The 17,475-nt window shown below is 43.4% G+C and overlaps 1 protein-coding gene across 2 annotated transcripts; it reads left to right on the forward strand.

Moving 5' to 3' along the window:
- Window positions 1–1,598: 1,598 nt before the first annotated feature.
- On the forward strand, window positions 1,599–16,985 carry LOC6526149 (ATP-binding cassette sub-family A member 13). Of its 2 annotated transcripts, XM_039370436.2 has the most exons (15): window positions 1,599–1,957; window positions 8,913–9,295; window positions 9,366–9,508; window positions 9,674–9,757; window positions 9,815–9,955; window positions 10,035–10,082; window positions 10,302–10,441; window positions 10,509–11,527; window positions 11,584–11,704; window positions 11,821–12,011; window positions 12,078–12,415; window positions 12,485–13,137; window positions 13,224–14,488; window positions 14,549–15,254; window positions 15,316–16,985. In XM_039370436.2, the coding sequence occupies exons 2-15, from the start codon at window positions 8,994–8,996 to the stop codon at window positions 16,180–16,182; spliced, it is 6,018 nt and encodes a 2,005-aa protein (XP_039226370.1). In that variant the 5' UTR covers window positions 1,599–1,957; window positions 8,913–8,993; the 3' UTR covers window positions 16,183–16,985. The 2 variants fall into 2 exon arrangements, with proteins under 2 accessions (XP_039226370.1, XP_002101963.2); XM_002101927.4 differs by lacking the exon at window positions 10,035–10,082 and having other exon boundaries at window positions 1,600–1,957.
- Window positions 16,986–17,475: the final 490 nt, after the last annotated feature.

A 17,475-nucleotide genomic window follows, 5' to 3' on the forward strand; every position in this document is an offset into this window, starting at 1 on the left:
CTGGCTCTCAAAAGTGGCACTGATTCGGTGTTTTCGGATTCGGCGTTTCGGGAATGGAATGAATTTGGAATATGGTTTTGGCATTTCATTGGATATAAGTACAGTTGGGCGGTGGCCCAGGGCTGCAATTAATACTTCCCGAAAAGACGGGCTAATTAAGTCCAGACAATACTTTCTGCTGCGTGTCACGCACACTCAACTGGGAAACAAAAGAACAGTTAGAAGCATGGGCGTATGGGATGTTTTTTGAGAGGGGTTCCGAGTGCCATAGGGATGCGCTTGTAAGTTGCAAGATTACAAATAGCTAGAACTTTGATAGCTGATTTTCGAAAAGCGTTTTCTAAAAATTTAAAGCACACAGAAAAAAGTCCAAGCATTTTGGATTTAAGTAGATCTTTAGATATGACATAGATATGTGCAACACAAGGCAAGTTAAAGGGTATCTATAGGCACCATTGGGTCTCTCAGCACCCGGGTGTTTGTTGACACTCTATTTGCGGCAATAACAAACACCCGGGTGTTTTGCCACCCGGTCGTGCACATGTTGTTGCCTTTTGATGTTTCTAATGCCTTAACCAAAAACAATCTTATATATTATTAAATAATATTTATATTTAATTAACACCATTCTATTTATATTGTTATAGCTAGCATTCAAAGTGAAATTATAAAATGATAAGTAAAATAGCTAAAAGAATTACGTAAAACATTAAAAGGAAATAATTAATAATACTAAATACTAAATAATACTAATTGATAAATACTAAATAATACTAAATACTACAAATTACTAAATACTTAATACTAAATAATACCAAAATATATGTGCCTTTCTCTGCGCTTCTCAAAAGTCCTACATAAGCAAACAACTTTTTCGATTTTTTTTTTAAATACTAATTGTGAGTGAGTGGTGCAATGATTTTATATGGCAGAAGAGGATATGAATAAAGTGATTTTGACCAACTGGAGGAAGTGCCCAAGGAGCTACAACTCTGACGTGAAAAGGAGTGAGTACCTAGTACCTGGGGAAAAATAGAGAGGGACGCTTAATATTCGGACTTTTTTTAAAACGAAAAATTATACATTATAAAGGTAAATATGGGAAGTATATATTAAAAAAATTTAATAAGGCACCCGACACTCAAATTTGTTAAGGTGGCAAACTATGACACTCTTGCAGTTCCCTGATAGGCACACTGATCAACGCCTTTCTACGTATACAAACCTACCAGTAAAGAATTTTAGTTTTGGGAATTATTATTTCATCAACTATTCTATTACGTTTTCACTTAACATTACCTTTAGGCTAAATAATTTACGCCATATCTCAAGTTGTGTGGATGCAAGCTCCCTTTTTCATATTTTGCTTCAGAAGATTCTTTGGCTTCGACCTCACCCCCGCGTGCGACCATGCAGCGAGCGGGCAACATGTCGACATGTTGCTGGTGCTATGGTTGGAAGCAACATGTTGCCGCCCACACGCAACAACAACGAAGTTGGAAGTTAGCGATCGACATCGACGATCGCTTTTTTTCTTCGACGTCGGCAGCGGCGGCAAACTGGGAGCGGAATTAAATAATTTTCCGTAAGCGCGTTTAGTCAAGCTCAGTTCAATTGCGGCCAGCTTTGTTGGCGGACGTTTCAGGCGGCACTCACTGTACACTATACACTATAACCACCAAAGGCGAAGTAGTAAATAAAGCCAAAATTGGCAACCGAAACATTCTTTATTTTTTAACTGTGCAAACTGTGCGAGCGGGTAAAAACACCCAAAAAGCAACACTCGAAGTGAAGAATAAAACTCGAAAAGAAAATACAAAAACGCCGTGTGCAGTAAACAATTGCAGTGACCGAAAAACCTTAAAATACCAACAACAACAAAGAAAGAAAAACAAAAAACAGAGAGTTTCCAGCGAAGAAGAACCAGAAGAGCAGCAGCAACAACTCGATTAGCGGGGTTAGTAAGTCACCAATTTTTAGTTACTTCAGCTGTTTTTACCAGCTTCCTAAATATGTAGTTTTATTTATTCGGCCGCTTGCTAAATCAAAGCAGCAACAGCTGTTTTCAATCGCGGTCGCTTTCGGTTTCGGTACACTGAAAACAAAGGCGTAGTGGTGTCCGTTTGTACCAACCTTAAAACTACTCTTTTATCGCTTGATGTCTAACATTTTTTAAAATTATTCTTAATACCAAACCAGTTGGAATGGCAAAATGTGTACATATTTTTAATTAACTATGTATATACATATATACGCATATTTGTATTTATTTTTGGGTGAACTTGTATTAAAGATGCCAAGACGTTTCTCTCAGTGCAGGTTTTGAGTTTCTGTTCGGTATCTGACGTTTCTGGTTTTTGAGGTTTCTCGGCACGTTTTTCGGCGCCGTTGTTTTGAGTGCGTCTCAAAAAGGGCTGGACAAAACAAAAAGTGCGGAGCAAAACAAAAGAGCTGGACAAATTGTCCATTCGAAAAACTGTATTTAACACAACCACAAAAATTGCCGATTTATGTAGCTTAAAGCCAAATGGGCAGCACAAAGGGAGGGGGAGGGGGAGGGGGCGAGAGCAACAACAGCAACCAGCGATGAAAGTGAAAACGCATAGGAGAAAAGGCAAACAAAAGGAAGTGTAAATACCCTAAATTATAATAAATTGTTTGGAAATCCTACACAAATATGTTCAGCACTTGCAGTAAAAACTAAAAACATTTCAATTGGAAACATTTATAAATGTTATGAGCCACAGATAAATTGCTCGTTGTGGCTAGAACCCGAAACAGTTAGACTCATTTTGGTAGTTAAGCAATTACAATTGCTCTACTTTGCTCACGAAAAAACACCCAAATTCGAGGTCTATTAAAAACTCAGCTATTTAAAGGAAAGGCGGGGCGCGTTACTAACGCGTGAGATCTTTGATGTGCATAGCCAAGTAATTATCACGTGTGAGTGTTATACGGACATTTTCCCTGGAGGGTATCCGTCATGGTTTTTTTTCCGGCCATCGCATCTAAAGTTTAAAAGTTGCAAAACTCGACGTGAGAGATTTTTAACAATTAGCCATGTGAACCATGCAGGTGTGTAAGCGCCTCAGATGCACTTCGATATCTTGTGGATGTATCTCTGAGAATGTGATGGAAACTACGCAAAACAGATGGTGTATTTTGTTAAATTAAATATTAGTTAAAGGAGTGTAAAAAGGTGATGCTGACTTAGAAGTCTGGTTGAAAACGTCTTTATTATTTTTGAGTTGCGAGGCAAAGCCGTTTTACTGGCAAAAGGGAAAGCAGAAATGCATTATTTATTTGAGATCAATTTAATTGACTGGACGTTTAAAGCATTCCTACTACAGCAGTTCACTACTGATCATGACTAGCTAATCAGATAGTTTAGCTAGTTATGCGGCATAGAGAAACAAATTAAAGGAATCATTAAAATGCCATTTCCAATCCGTCAATCACTATGGTCGAGCAGGAGAGTAGGAGTAGTAAGTTGGCATTCTGGACTCGTCTTCCGTTTCCTGAGCGTCTAGCGATTATCGATGGCATTACCATAAAATCTTTTAGCATTCCGCCACCAGGGCCCTGAGTGTTATTATCAGACTGGTTATTTATCAAGACTTAATTGCATTGCAAGTTTTTGCACATGTAAGCAGCGGCCTTGCTGGCTGCTGATCGGGCTGAAAGCGAAAATCAAAAGCAACAAGTAGCCTAGCCGCTTATAAATAAATAAATAAATAAATAAATAAATAAAAAGTGAGCAGCATTTCCTATGGCCATCCATATGGATTTATAAATAAAATACGAGTATGCGACAGAATCTACATCTGATTGGGAATATAATTATAGCCAAGTCTGCACCAGTTATTGCCGACTCATGCTGATTGGTTCTGTATGGGCGGTACGGTCGCCAGTGGAAGTTAAAGTTGAAGTTGACTCACAAATCAAAAATCAATATTCAGAAGTATAAACTGGAAAACGCGTGCGTTTTTTAACGCTTCGGTGCCGGCGATCGCGTTTTTTGTAAGTCGGAGTTGGAGAGCGACTTCCGCGGTTTCTAAGTTATTATTTTAGGTTATTAAAACGGAAATGCGGTTATAGTGAAAATAACCTATGTCTTGTAACAGTAACTTATTCTTATTGCCAAGCGGAAGTAAAAAGTATATAAAGTTTCACACTGCACGCTTTAATGGGACAGAACTTTATAAACAAAAGTCCTATAAATAAATTGGCACATCATGCACCATAGTCAAAAGTTAACATTCAAAACCCATTGTGGTTTTATACAATAAAAAAGTCGATTGACTCTGGAAAAAATAATGCCAATTAATATTAAATTAATGTATTAATGAGCCGGAATGCAGTTAAAGAGCGCAGAAAAAGGTAAATCAAATCAAATTGACATTTATATTGTACAATGAACGCCAAGAAAAAAGGAACTACATGAATTAAATAAAAAACAGTTTATGCATTTATGAGATGGATTGCAGCAAATTTATCGAGATATGAATTGTTGCATAAACTGCACTAAAAACTCGACAGAACGCGTGCGATTTTAAACGCTTGGACACACGCGATTTAATCAGCTGCCGCGGAACATAAAGGGCGTTTGGGAAGGGAGGGGATGGGTACTGAAAGATTCCATGTACAATTTAAGTGGGATAATCATCCAAGCAAAATGCATTACACAAACCCATTTAAAGGGTAAGGGGATCACGCTGGCGATCAGTCCACTAACCAGTTTCGCCTTATTTATATTTACTTTGATACCACTGTTTTCGTTTCGTTAGCGCGACTTGCTAGTTTTTGCGATTAGTGAAGACTCATGGTCAAGGTCGCGCTGAAATCCGAGTTAGCCAATAGATCGATGATAAATTGCGGCTTGAATCCACTCAAGTTGGCAGTCGTCGTCTGGCGAAGTTTTATGTTTATGCTGATTCTGTTCTTAGGCACTGCGAGAAAATGTGTTCACTTCTATGCTCTCTCTCTGGGCGTGTACGGCGATAATTTTATTTTCTTCTTTGTAGACAAATTTATAAGGTTATTATATATTTTGTTTAATTTCAAACAAGTACATACTTTATTTATTATTTCAAACTCGCTTAATTATTGAGATATTCACTTAAAAAAATGCTTATTTTTAACTTTTTACTTTTAATTAGATTAAATATTGAAAAAATACGTTAGTCGAATACATTTCTGTATTTCTTTAGTGTGGTTTGATTACCAGTGTTTTTTTAGAGACGGCGCAGGTGGGTCAAGTTCTCACCTGAATTAGTGCGTCTGGCAGTTGAGGACAACTGTGATGTACATATGCAAATGAAATGGAAGTTCACACTTCTAACAAGTTGGGGAGTTACTTGTTAAAAACTAACAGGAATTCAGACAAAAGGAAATTGTTGTTCAAATTTACAAAGCAGAGTTAGTGCAATTCATTAGATATGATTAGTTTATAAGTTAGAAGAACTTAAAGTCGAAAAAACTATCATGTTTCAATTGAACATTTCGAGTTGAAATTGCCTTAAAACAAACCTGCTGAAACTGAAGCTCATTCTTGCCTTAAATTGCTGTACTCGCTGTATTGTTATAAAACATTTTTAGTCTGGTCGTAGTCGTAGTCGTATTCGTATTCGTTCTGTAGATTCTAAATAACGAACTTAGAACGAACTTTCGATTAAATGCTGCTTTTAAGTGCTGTCCGGGGTAATTCCAGGGATTCATTTGCATCTTGAGTAACCAAACGTGATCCAAACGAGTTTTGATATAAAAGGGGAGGTGGCGTTGGGATGGGATCTCGAAACAGCGACGAAATCCCGTTTCGCAACTGCATGAGATTCGCAGCTTATTTTCGCTTTATTTTAATTAGCCCAAAAGCGGGTATTAGTTTTGGTTTGCAGGAAAACATCTGGCTATTATGGCCAAAGGGGCATAATGCCCATTGCCTCCTCCTGGCCACTGGGGGGAACTACGTGCCGGGAGTGTCTAATTGCCAGTGGAATCGCCAAACGACGGCATTAACACATTTGCATACGGCCGACATCTTCCTTGAACTGGACTGGATTGGAGTGGATTGGATTGGTGAGGAGTGGAGTGGAGTGGATTGGAGTGGTGAGGAGTGGAGTGGCAGGTTGGTGGTTGTGCTTGTGGGAGGCTTTACCTGTTAATTAAAGCCACTGCAATGCATCATTTTTCCTATTCGGAGACTAACGACTACCTTGTAATTATCAGCTTAAATTTCCTACTGCCGCGACGAGCGGGAATGTAGCTGATAAGCCGCTCGCAAATAACCATTTACACCAAGTATATAGTATAGTTGGCCCAGTTTTCCGCCGGCGGGAAACTGGAACGATCGGTTCACGCAACATTAGCCGGGGATCAATCAAGCATTAGATAATCCCCGCCGATGATGACATTGGCTCCACTGCAACATTATGCTATAGGCCATTGACTAATCGGCAAATGCAACTGAAAGTGGATCTGGGACTGGAACTAAATCTGGTATTTCACTTGATCTGGTTCCATAAGCTTTGCCAAACGAGTTGCCAGTGGGGCTGGCATTTATTTTGGTTTGGCTAGAAACAAAGTTAATTGTTGCACATATTATGAAACATCTCAGCGTTGTGGTCGCCCCATTCGATTTAAATACAACTTTTTATTTTGATTTTTTTATTTGGTACTGTTATTATTATAGCAATAATATTTCCATAGGTAAATGTTTCTCCTAGAACATAGATTATTGTAGAGTATTAATCTGGGAACTCCATTTAAGCAAAACTACCAATATTGAAAAATAATTCGGAACGATTATGAAGGCAAAAGTAAATAGATTGTATCTGTTTGTGTTTATTAATATTTGCAAGCAATAATTGGTACATTTTGTATGTTATTGCTGAGAAGAAGATGTTTTTTATATTCTGCAATATGTAAGCACTTTTAAAAGCACGCAAAAACTATGTTTTTTGTAGGTAATGTAATGTAAGTAAGCCAAATTGAAGAAGTGACTCTAAAAGCCATAGCAAGTTTAAGCACTGTGCAAGTCAGTTTATTAGGTACCGCAGAACCCTGGGCCAGATTTTAGTTTCTGTTTATATTTCTAGGCATCTTAATATTCTTTTGTCTCGCCTCTCGAGATTTTCCCACTTTGATTGAAGTCCCAGCCAAAAGTCATAAGTCAGAGTGTTCACAACACTGAGCTCTATGCATACATACATATGTATATATTTATATACAGAATGTATGTATGTATATATTCAATCGAGACGGAGTTGATTGGCATCTTGGCAAGATCGGCGGGTGGCGATCATCAGAAGTCTCGGCCCGAGCTTTGCATACAAAATAGGTGAAAAGAATAAGCACTCTTTTATTGCTCGGCTGTACGTCTATTTGATTTGTAACTGGTTTTGCGAAGTTCGACACTGTCCGGGTCATAAATCTGGCCGCCAATTGCCTGCCGGGTAATGGATGCGGCTCATCTTTCATCCACACTCGGCTCAAATGGACAGCTGGGCGCCATAACACCACTACGACCTCGGAAACCTTCACCTCGAATACGTCGAGCTCCTGTTTGGGCCATAACTCTTTGGCCGATCTTCCAGTTTTACGAGGGTCTAAACCTTGTGCGCGGCCACATGGTAAACTCTTAAATCCAACGAATAAATCTTTTAGGAACTCTGGTGAAGCACCGATTCAATTAATTCTGCATTAGAATGTGTCATTTAAATTGTGGAATAAAGTCATTTAGTGATGGTGTTGCGCAACCGGAAACCGATTTTAAACAGTTTTTAATCTTATTTTGTGAATAGTTAGCATACTTAGTTTAGTTAGTTTTACTTATTAGTTAGTTAGTTCGTTTAGTTAGTTGGTTTTTACTTATTTACTAAATAATATTTGATGCTATTTTAAAGATGTTTGAGAACTTCATAGAAGTAGTACTGAAATTTACTCGATTAATCTGCGCGTAACGAAGTGATAAAGCGGAAGATATCTTTTTAAAATTATTATCACTCCATAAATTTTTTTAAACAAAGGAAATAAGTGAATTTTGCTTGCTGTTAGCACTTGTGTATACTGGCTTAAAGGCATAGCTGTTTTGCCTGCTTGGCCAGTGACTCACAGTAATTTGCTGAATAACTTAATTCAAATAATAAAAGCACGTTTTAAAATAATTGTCAACAAATGGCGTTAACTGCCACAAGTGCACTATGAGTTCCGAGTGGCTTCGATTGCGAGCTCTTCGATTGCCACCGGGAAGCACTTTTGCCGGCAAGGCGAACCACTCAATAGCCTGAATTAGCAACGCGGCTAACAAAGCAAACAGGGGCTAATTATGCTGGGGAAGCGATATCCGTAGATATGGGATCTCCGATGATCTGTCTCCGCCGTTTACACCCAACTCTCTTCCGTTGCTAAATATGGGTAAGTTCGATTAGGCATGTCGATAATTATTAGGTTGCATATTTTCTACAAGTTTTCAACAGTGGTGGGAAATGACTTCTAAATGCAAAAAGGCCAAATGTATAGAAAAATTTAAGTTTTCTTAGTTTTTGGCGCACACCAAACGGTGGGGCCGATAATTATAGTATTTTTATAAGACCTTATGAGTTCTAAGTGAGCTGACAATTTTCCAGAGGGGGATTCAGGGATGGAGATGGACTGTGGTCATGATAGCGTCTGCTACCTTAATAGACTTTACAACAAATAAGACTCTTGATTATCTAAAAGAAAGGTTTAAATGTGCGTTTAACTTACATTTTAGATTGTTAAGAATTCGGATTATAAATGAAACAAATGAAACAATGTTTTATTTGTCAACTTGACATTTCGAATAAAGATATTTATTTAAGTAGCAATGTATTTGGGCCAGATATAAAGAACTATGCTAAAAATTGACAGTCATTTTGATTTTTCCTGTGCAGCCGACAAAAATGCCCGAGTGATCAAGCCCAGACAGCGATCGCCAGTGGGACAAGTGACAGGAAACGGAGAAGTCAGCCGTAATGAGGGTGCACCTGAATGGTCGCGAGGTCCGGGAGTTGTTGCGAAAGGATTTGCTGGTGCGATGGCGCCAGAAAGGGCTGAGCCTGATCCTGCTGGCCTGGCCAGTGATGATCTTCATGCTGCTCTACCTGATCCGTCTGAAGTACGGATCGGAGGAGCTGGAGGCCTGCCAGTATCCCACCCGCCTGCTGCCCACCAAGAACCAGGTGGTTCCCGCCGCCTTCTCCTACATCTGCAGCATTGAGAACCGCTGCCAGCCGGCGCATCCCTACGAGGAGTATTCCCATTGGAAGGAGGCGCCGTAAGATAGTCTTCATACCCATATAGTACCCACATTAGCCATTTACTGACCCCCTCCTCCCCCCTTTCAGACTGCACTCCGTGATCGATGTGGTCAACGCGTTTGTAACCGACGAACGGCTCCACAAGGCCGTCGTGGAGCTGGCCGAGAAGGCCAATTTTGTGTCGGCCATAACCACATTGATCACCAGTGATCGGCTCGACATCATACGAAGTAAGTGGTGGTACACCTAAATTACAATGACTACGTTTATATAATTTCCATATATGTATGTAGTTGAGGTTACTCATAATTCGCGACTGTGATCCTCCCTTATATCCAATAGTATTTGAATGTAAAAATTAATTTGCAAACCCCTTTACTTGATACATTGTACAGGTAACATAAGCGAAATAATTTCTCTGGTGCCCGAAATCGAACGACGGATGAACTACAGCTTCGACATTAAGCATCTGTTTTCGAGTATGTTTAAAAGTAATCTGCTGTTGTCCAGATAATCCCAACTGATTCCTCTGGTAGATCGCGAGACCTTCGTAAAGCTGGGCGTTCTTTTGTGTGGTCATCCGTTTCCCAATACCGATACTATACCGCTGGTCAACGAAATCCTGGAATCGGAGGACTTTAGTCAGACCAACGATGCGGAGCTCGATGCAATGCCTAGTGAGTTGAACCCTCCATAGAGGAGATACCCTTATGAATTCCCAAAAACTGCAAATTGCCAACATTGCTCTGCCTCCAGACCGTCGTCGTCGTCGATCCGCAGACCTTCCCACGGACTGGAGGCCAAGTGAGCATGACGAAATATTTTTAAATATCAAAAAAAGCTCCCTAATCTCATTACATATTATATTACTTACTCCCATGTTTGCTTGTATTGCTCAAATGATTAGAACTGATCTTTCAAACGCGGTCATTCATTCCATTTTTAAGAGCGTAGAAAGACTTAATGCAATAGCTTTTCCCATTTGCCAGCTGCTTTTGTACTTATAACCATTCCAACCACCAGCTAAATACTGCAAGCGCCTTTACCGGGATGTGACTTCCACGAACCAGGGCAAACTCACCTGGAACACCATCAAGCCGATTATCCAGGGACGGATTCTATATACTCCTGCCAATGCTGCGGCCGACAGCGTGGTGAAGTTTGTAGGTTTTCTTAGCGCGTAACTTCCATGAAGAGCGTAATAATAATGCAATATTCATATGATCACAGAGTAATGCCACCTTTGAGGAACTGGATAGGCTGAAGCAACTTAGCCGTGCGGCAGCCACCATTCTCACCAAGCTGCACACAAACGCCACTTTCCAGGAGGCCTTCGATAATCTGCTCAAGTTGGCCAAGTCGCCACTGGTCAAGAGTTTGGTCGGCGATGACTTCGATATTGGGGAAATCGAAAGGGTCTTCCAATACATTCGCACCAACCAACTGATTTATGATATTCTTACCACCGTGGCGGATCTAATGGATTGCGTTTCGGCCGATCGTTTCGAGGCTGTGGAAAGTGTGGAGGAACTGCACAAGAGAGCCTACGAACTAAATCAGAACAAGTTGTTTTTGGCCGCCCTCAATCTGGAGGACGTAGGTCTCAAGCAAGCGTCCTACCGCCTGCACATGGACACGGACAACACGCAGCCGACGTTTGAGAATCGGAACAGATTCTGGTTCCCCGGACCCGCCGACAGCATGGTCATTGATCTCAAGTATCATCGTGGCTTCGTTCAGCTCAAACAGATGGTCGATCTGGGAATTATTAAGAGCAAGCGGGAAGAGGCGGGCTTTGCGCCGGAAGAGGAGGCGCCTGAAAGTGGGCGTTCCCTAAGTGGTCTCTTCAGTATCAAGCAAGTGGACAACGACGCGTCCGATGAGGACGATGATGACTTCGATCTCAGTCTGGAGGGAAGCGGTGCAGCAGAGCAGGCCACTCAAAAGGTATCAGCATCGGCGAACGATCAGGCGGCAACCACCATTCCGCCTTCAGTCAATGATGAAGGCGTTGGGGTATCCACCGAAGACGTTGGGGTCACCACAGAACAGACAGTCGTAGGTGGTGAACCCGATCTCCTTCTGCTCAACAATGAAGATGTGTTGAAGCGCTCGAAACGGCAGGGTCTGTTCGATTTACTAGGAAGCTTTGGTGGATCTGGGGATGCAAGTAAAAAGAACAAATTCGAAGTGGACAACATGCAGTTCTACACAAAGCAATTTCCCTATCCCGCCTTTCTTAACGATGTGTAAGAGCTAAACCTCATTAACTGAATCAGTTATAATTATTCTTTTTTATTCGCAGCTTTAAACGTGGCTTGTACTTGGCCCAAGGCGTCCAGGTGGCTTATCTACTCGGCCTGGTTGTATTCGTGGCTCTTTGTGTGAGGGAACGCATCTGGATGCGGGAGAGTCGTAATAGCATGGTGAGAATTCATATCTATCTGGTATAATGGATCATATTTTATATATCAGATATCTCTGAAGGGCTAGTAATGTTAACTATTTAGAAGCTAATCTATATTATCTCCATCCTCTACAGTTGCTGCGATCAATGGGTCTGAAGGCGCACTCCGAGCTGGTTGCCTGGGCTCTGATCAGTTTTATGGAGCTCTGTGTGATCTTTGCGCTGATCAGCGGGGTTCTATATAGTGGCGGTATTTTGGGCTTTACCAACTGGTTTTTCATGATGTTCTACTGCATGAGCTTTGGTCTCTGCCTGATTTCGTTTTGGTGAGTACTTCCTAGATGGCATCATGTATGGAAAAACTAAAACTAACTCTTGGATCCAACTCGCAGTTATATGTGCACGAACTTTTTCAATTCGGCAAACATTGGTGCCGTGGCCTCCGCCCTTTTATTCTTCATTAGCCTTTGTCCGTTTATCATTGTGCTGATGTTCGATGCCAAGTTGAGCGATTTCGAGAACTTCCTGGTGGACCTCTCGTTCACCACGGCCTTTGCCAAGGGCTGGGGTGAGCTGATGCGCATGGAGCTGCAGCAGGAGGGATTGACAGTGCGTCACCTCATCCAGGCGGGTCCTGCCAGAAGCGAATGCGCCATGGCGCTGCTCATGTTCCTCCTCGATTTTCTGCTTTATGCTGTTATTGGACTGGCCTACCAGCGCTACAAGAAAAGTAAGTGCTCCGGAATGAATTGAATCCTAAATTTTAAATTCTAAATATTATTTTGTCGTATTTTAACAGATAACTACAGCTTTGTGAAGGTCAGTCGTTCGCAATTGGACGGCAAACTGGGCGCCTCTTTGGTTAATGTTAGCAAATTGTATGGCAGCAAGTGCGCTGTTTCCAACTTAAGCCTTGACTTTGCGCGCAACCAGGTGAGCTGTCTTCTGGGCCGGAATGGCGCTGGAAAGAGCACGCTAATCAAGTTGCTCACCGGACAAATCCGGCAGAGCAGTGGCAAGGTCCAGTTGGCCGGGGAGCATCAAGTGGGTGTCTGCTGGCAGGATAATATCCTAATCCCAACGCTTACGGCTCGGGAGCACCTGCAGCTGTATGCACAGATCAAGATGCCACTAGGTGGGAGTGCTGGTGCCGAGGAGATCCGCTCGGAGGTTGCCCAAACCCTGCAGAGCCTAAACTTTGGTAAGCACGAGTCGTATCCCTCGTGGCAGCTCTCCGGTGGCTACAGACGACGCCTCTGCGTGGCCATAGCCTTCATTGCTTCGCCCAGTGTGGTTATCTTGGATGAACCCTGCAATGGGGTGGATGCCAAGGCCAGAAAGGACATTTGGCAGCTGATTGAGCGACTGCGTCAAGGGAGAGCAGTCATCTTCGCCACCCATTTCCTGGACGAGGCCAAGTACCTCAGTGACTCACTGGTGATAATGCGGAATGTGAGTAGTAAACATAAATGCAATCTCCTTCATATTCATATTCTAAATGGGCCTTTGATTGATTCTACTTCTATTTACCTTTCCAGGGTCGCATTATTGCCCAGCACAGTCGAGACTCGCTGCAACGTTTGTGTACCTCAAACTATAGCATTCGGCTGCGTTGTGCCGATGCAACCGGGTTAACCTTCGTTGTTCAGAAGGCACAGCAGCTTCTTCCCCAGAGTCAGGTGATCCCTTCAGGAGCCGCAGATTACCCACACAGCCTCACAATCAGTGCTAGCTATGCGGAGCATCTAACACCAGGAGCCGTCGAGTTTCTGGAACTGCTGCAGTCCCAAGTGGCAGCTGGCAGCATCAGCGATGTGGAGCTCACGAGTAGCTCAAGTCTGGAGCAGGAGTTCGAGCAGTTGAACAAGAGTGGCGAGGAAGTGGAAACCCGACGACCAGCGACTGCCAGCGATCGCAGTGGAGTGGTTGCAGGCCCTGCCATGATTACAGACGAACCACCAACCGCTTGCAAGCAATTCCGACTGCTCATGGGCAAGCGATTGAGGCATTTGTCCCGCAACTACCGTCTCCTGCTCTATGTCCTCCTGCTCCCTGCTCTTTTCGAACTGTGTGCCATGTGGTTCGTCAGCTATCGACTGGAGGATGACTTCGACACTGTTTTACCCTTGACCCGATCGCTCTATCCCCAAAGCGTTCAGTTTTTGTCGCAGGAGAGGGCGACCAGCTTCTCCGAGAAACTGTATCCACAGCTAAGAACCTCGTGTGACCATTTGGGTGATTGTAGAGTGTTCAATGATTCCGAACAGGCCTACGATTGGGTCCTGGACTCTTGGGACGAGTATCGCGAGCGCCGGTATGGCGGCTATGGATTAAACGGGTCAGGTGCTACAGTTTGGTATAATAATAAGGGATATCATTCTATGGTGGCCTGGTTAAACGACCTCAACTCGGAGCTACTGCGCACGACCTTAAACGACTCGGAGTCCAGTATCCTCACTCTGAATGAACCCTGGAAACTGGGCTATGCCGAACTGAGTACCAGCTCGATCCTCCGGCAGGCAGGTGACGGATCCATGGTCTTTATACTGCTGATTGCTTTTGGTTTGGTGGTGGCCTCCGGTTCCGTTTATCTGGTAAACGAGCGTGTCAATGGCGAGAAGCTGCAGCAAAGATTGTGCGGAGTAAGCGCGGTTACCTACTGGCTGGTGGCCTTCGTCTGGGATTATCTGGTGATGGTGCTGGGTCTGATTGTCTGCCTCGTTGTGATCCTGATGTTCGGAATGCCTGTCTTTGTGGACCGCCAGCAGCTGGTGGGCATCATTGGACTGTCGCTGGCCTTTAGGTGAGTTCTGGGGGAAGTGGAAGCGGGGACTCTTGAATTACAATGCCAAATATTTCTCAGCTTCGCCTGTGTTCCATCTGTGCATGTGGCCGAGAAGATCTTCAGCGATTCAAGCATTGCCATTGTGTCGATCTTTTGCGCCAACCTCATCGTCCCGCTGGTCACCATGGGCATCATCCTCATCCTGGGCGTGGTGGGCGATGGACCAGCGTGGGATGATTGGCGCCACGGCCTCAACCAGGCCTTCCTGGTCTTTCCACTTCATGCTCTGGGAGACGGCTTCCTGGAGTTGTGCAAGAACTATATGGTGGCCCTAGTATTCCGACGCTACGACATCGATTCGTATAAGCATCCCTTGGCCAGTGATCTGCTTGGGCGCCACTTTACCGCCCTCTTGTTGGTGGGCGTGGCCGCCCTGATCATCAACGTCCTCATCGAGTGGCATCTGCTGCGGCGCCTGTGGCAGCGGGTGGAGCGACTGCTGGACTGCACCTACCGCCGCGAGCTGGATAAACTGGGTCAGCTGAAGCTGGTCAACATCCAGAGCATCTTCAAGAGCTGCGTGGCCAGCGGCGAGGCGGTGCGGGCGGAGAACCTCTGGCTGGGCTACCGTCGCGGTCACTATGCGGTGCGTCAGGTGCACTTCAGTGTCCAGCGGGGCGAATGCTTCGGGTTGCTGGGCAAGAATGGAGCCGGAAAGTCCACCATCTTCAAGCTGCTCACTGGCCAATTGCAGCCCGACGTGGGACACATTTACTTCGAGCAGGTGAGTCACCTCTTCTGGAATATAATTTCTAATAATTATAATTATAACTTGCGTTTTTCAGCCCGGCATCTCATACTGCCCGCAGAGCAACCCGCTGGACCCGCTGCTGACGACGACCGAGTGCATCCGCTTCTACGGACGCCTGCGCGGCATTCGCGACCTGGATCAGTTCTTGGACCGCGTGCTGGACACGTACGAACTGCGGCCCTACAAGGACATCCAGGTGCGGAACCTGAGTGGCGGCAACAGGCGCAAGCTCGCGGTGGCCGTGACTTGTTGCGGTTGCACGCCCACCGTCCTGATGGACGAACCAACGAGCGACATGGATCCCGTGACCAGGGACATGGTTTATGCCACCATCGAGCAGCTGCTGCTGGCCCGCAGAGCCGTGGTGCTCACCTCTCACTCCGTTTCGGAGATCGAGCACCTGTGCCAACGGGTGGCAGTGCTCCGGGCGGGTCAGGTCATCGCCAGCGATACGCCGGAGCGATTGAAATCGGAACATGGTGGTTACTACGCCGTGACCTGCTTCTGCGGCCCCGCCCAGCAGGCTATTTTATCAAGGAGCTTGAGTCAACGATTGCCGTGTGCGCGGGACCTGCAGCACTACGCCCACAGCTTGCGGTTCCTCGTCAGAATCCGATCGCCTGGAAGCGTGGGTGATGCCCCTCTTCTCTCGGAACTCTTCGCCATCCTTCGCGATGTTTGCGTGGACGTGGCTCGCTTTTCGCTGACTCGCTGCCGTTTCGAGACCGTTTTCGAGCGAATCCTTGACAACTGCGAGGCGAATGGCGCCAACGGCGCCAACGGCGTGCACAAGGATCAGCAGCAGGATGCAAGAAAGGATCTGCCCAGTAAATCCCCTGCTGTCGGTGGCTCCCTGGAAACCGGGTATATTCATTGTGGCTACGAGGAGACAAGAACTTAAGCGACTCAGCCATTCTCTGATCTTGAAACCAAAAACGACTTAAATTCCATTTTTTTTTAATCAATTAATAGTTTTTATTCGGGACTTATGAGTGTGTTCAAAATTATAGCTGCATTCACGTTTTAACGCTTGTATGAAAACTAATTTAAAGTATTTAAGAAATTATAATGACTATTCTGTTATATTCAACTAGACAAATAATTTTTTGGTAAATCTATTTCGGTGTACTTTTTGTTATTATTTTGAGCACAATTCTGAATCTTATTCATACCATATTTGACATCACTTAAGTGAATTATGCAGACAAAACGGGTTCGAATGTTTCACAGGTAAAGGATTTCCCAGACAAATGTTATTTTTAATAATTCTTGAATTTAGCTGCTTAGATATTTAGAATTGGTAGCTTTACAATGAGTTTGTAACTCACTGTTATTGTGTATGGCTAATAAATTAGTATATAAGCTATGAAACATATGCATCTAAATTGACATCCCAATACAATTTTTTTTTTTAATAGTTAGACCAGTTTTATGTGATAAGATGTGATACGTTGGGGCCTACGTGGCAATAATTTACTTGATTCCAGGTGTTCTGTTTAGATATTAAGAGTCCCACCCTTGCCCCAAAACATTATTTCCCTAGAGCTTTAATAATTATGTAATATGTACTGTGCGCGTGAAATGTAAGACCAATCTAGCTATAAAAGAATAGGTATGTGTATATGTCATGGCGGAGTCCTTATAGGATCTGCCCGAAGTTTTGTATTGCGATTTGAAAACTAATAAAGAGAAATATATATATAATATGTATATATATATATATATATATATATATATGTTTGATATCCGTAATATCTGCTGACTAGTTTGCTGTTGGTACTTTATGTGGTCGCAAACAACTCCTTCACTGCGTTGGATATATGTACATACGTTCTTGATCAAGATTATATATATTGTTTTGAGGGTCGGAAATGATCTAGAATATAGTACGAGTGTATACCTTACGAGTGAGGGGTACTAAAACTGATCTTATCATGCGCATTATGCGGGTGACTAAAATATAATGAAACATTAAACTCGCTAGGTGCATAATGTGCCCAATTACGGTTAAAGCTGCATAATGCAACTGAATCGGATTATTAGCCCAAAGCAATTATTAAATTATCGGAAAATGCGGCAATCGGACGAATTTGGGAAATCGGGAAAGTGGAGAGCCAAATTTGTTCGCTGTATTTAATTAAGCTGTTTGAAAATGGCCGAAATGGCGGAAGTGAGCAAAGGGGAGTGCAGGTCT

The sequence above is a fragment of the Drosophila yakuba genome, chromosome X, assembly GCF_016746365.2.
Source record: "Drosophila yakuba strain Tai18E2 chromosome X, Prin_Dyak_Tai18E2_2.1, whole genome shotgun sequence".
Classification (NCBI taxonomy): domain Eukaryota; kingdom Metazoa; phylum Arthropoda; class Insecta; order Diptera; family Drosophilidae; genus Drosophila; species Drosophila yakuba.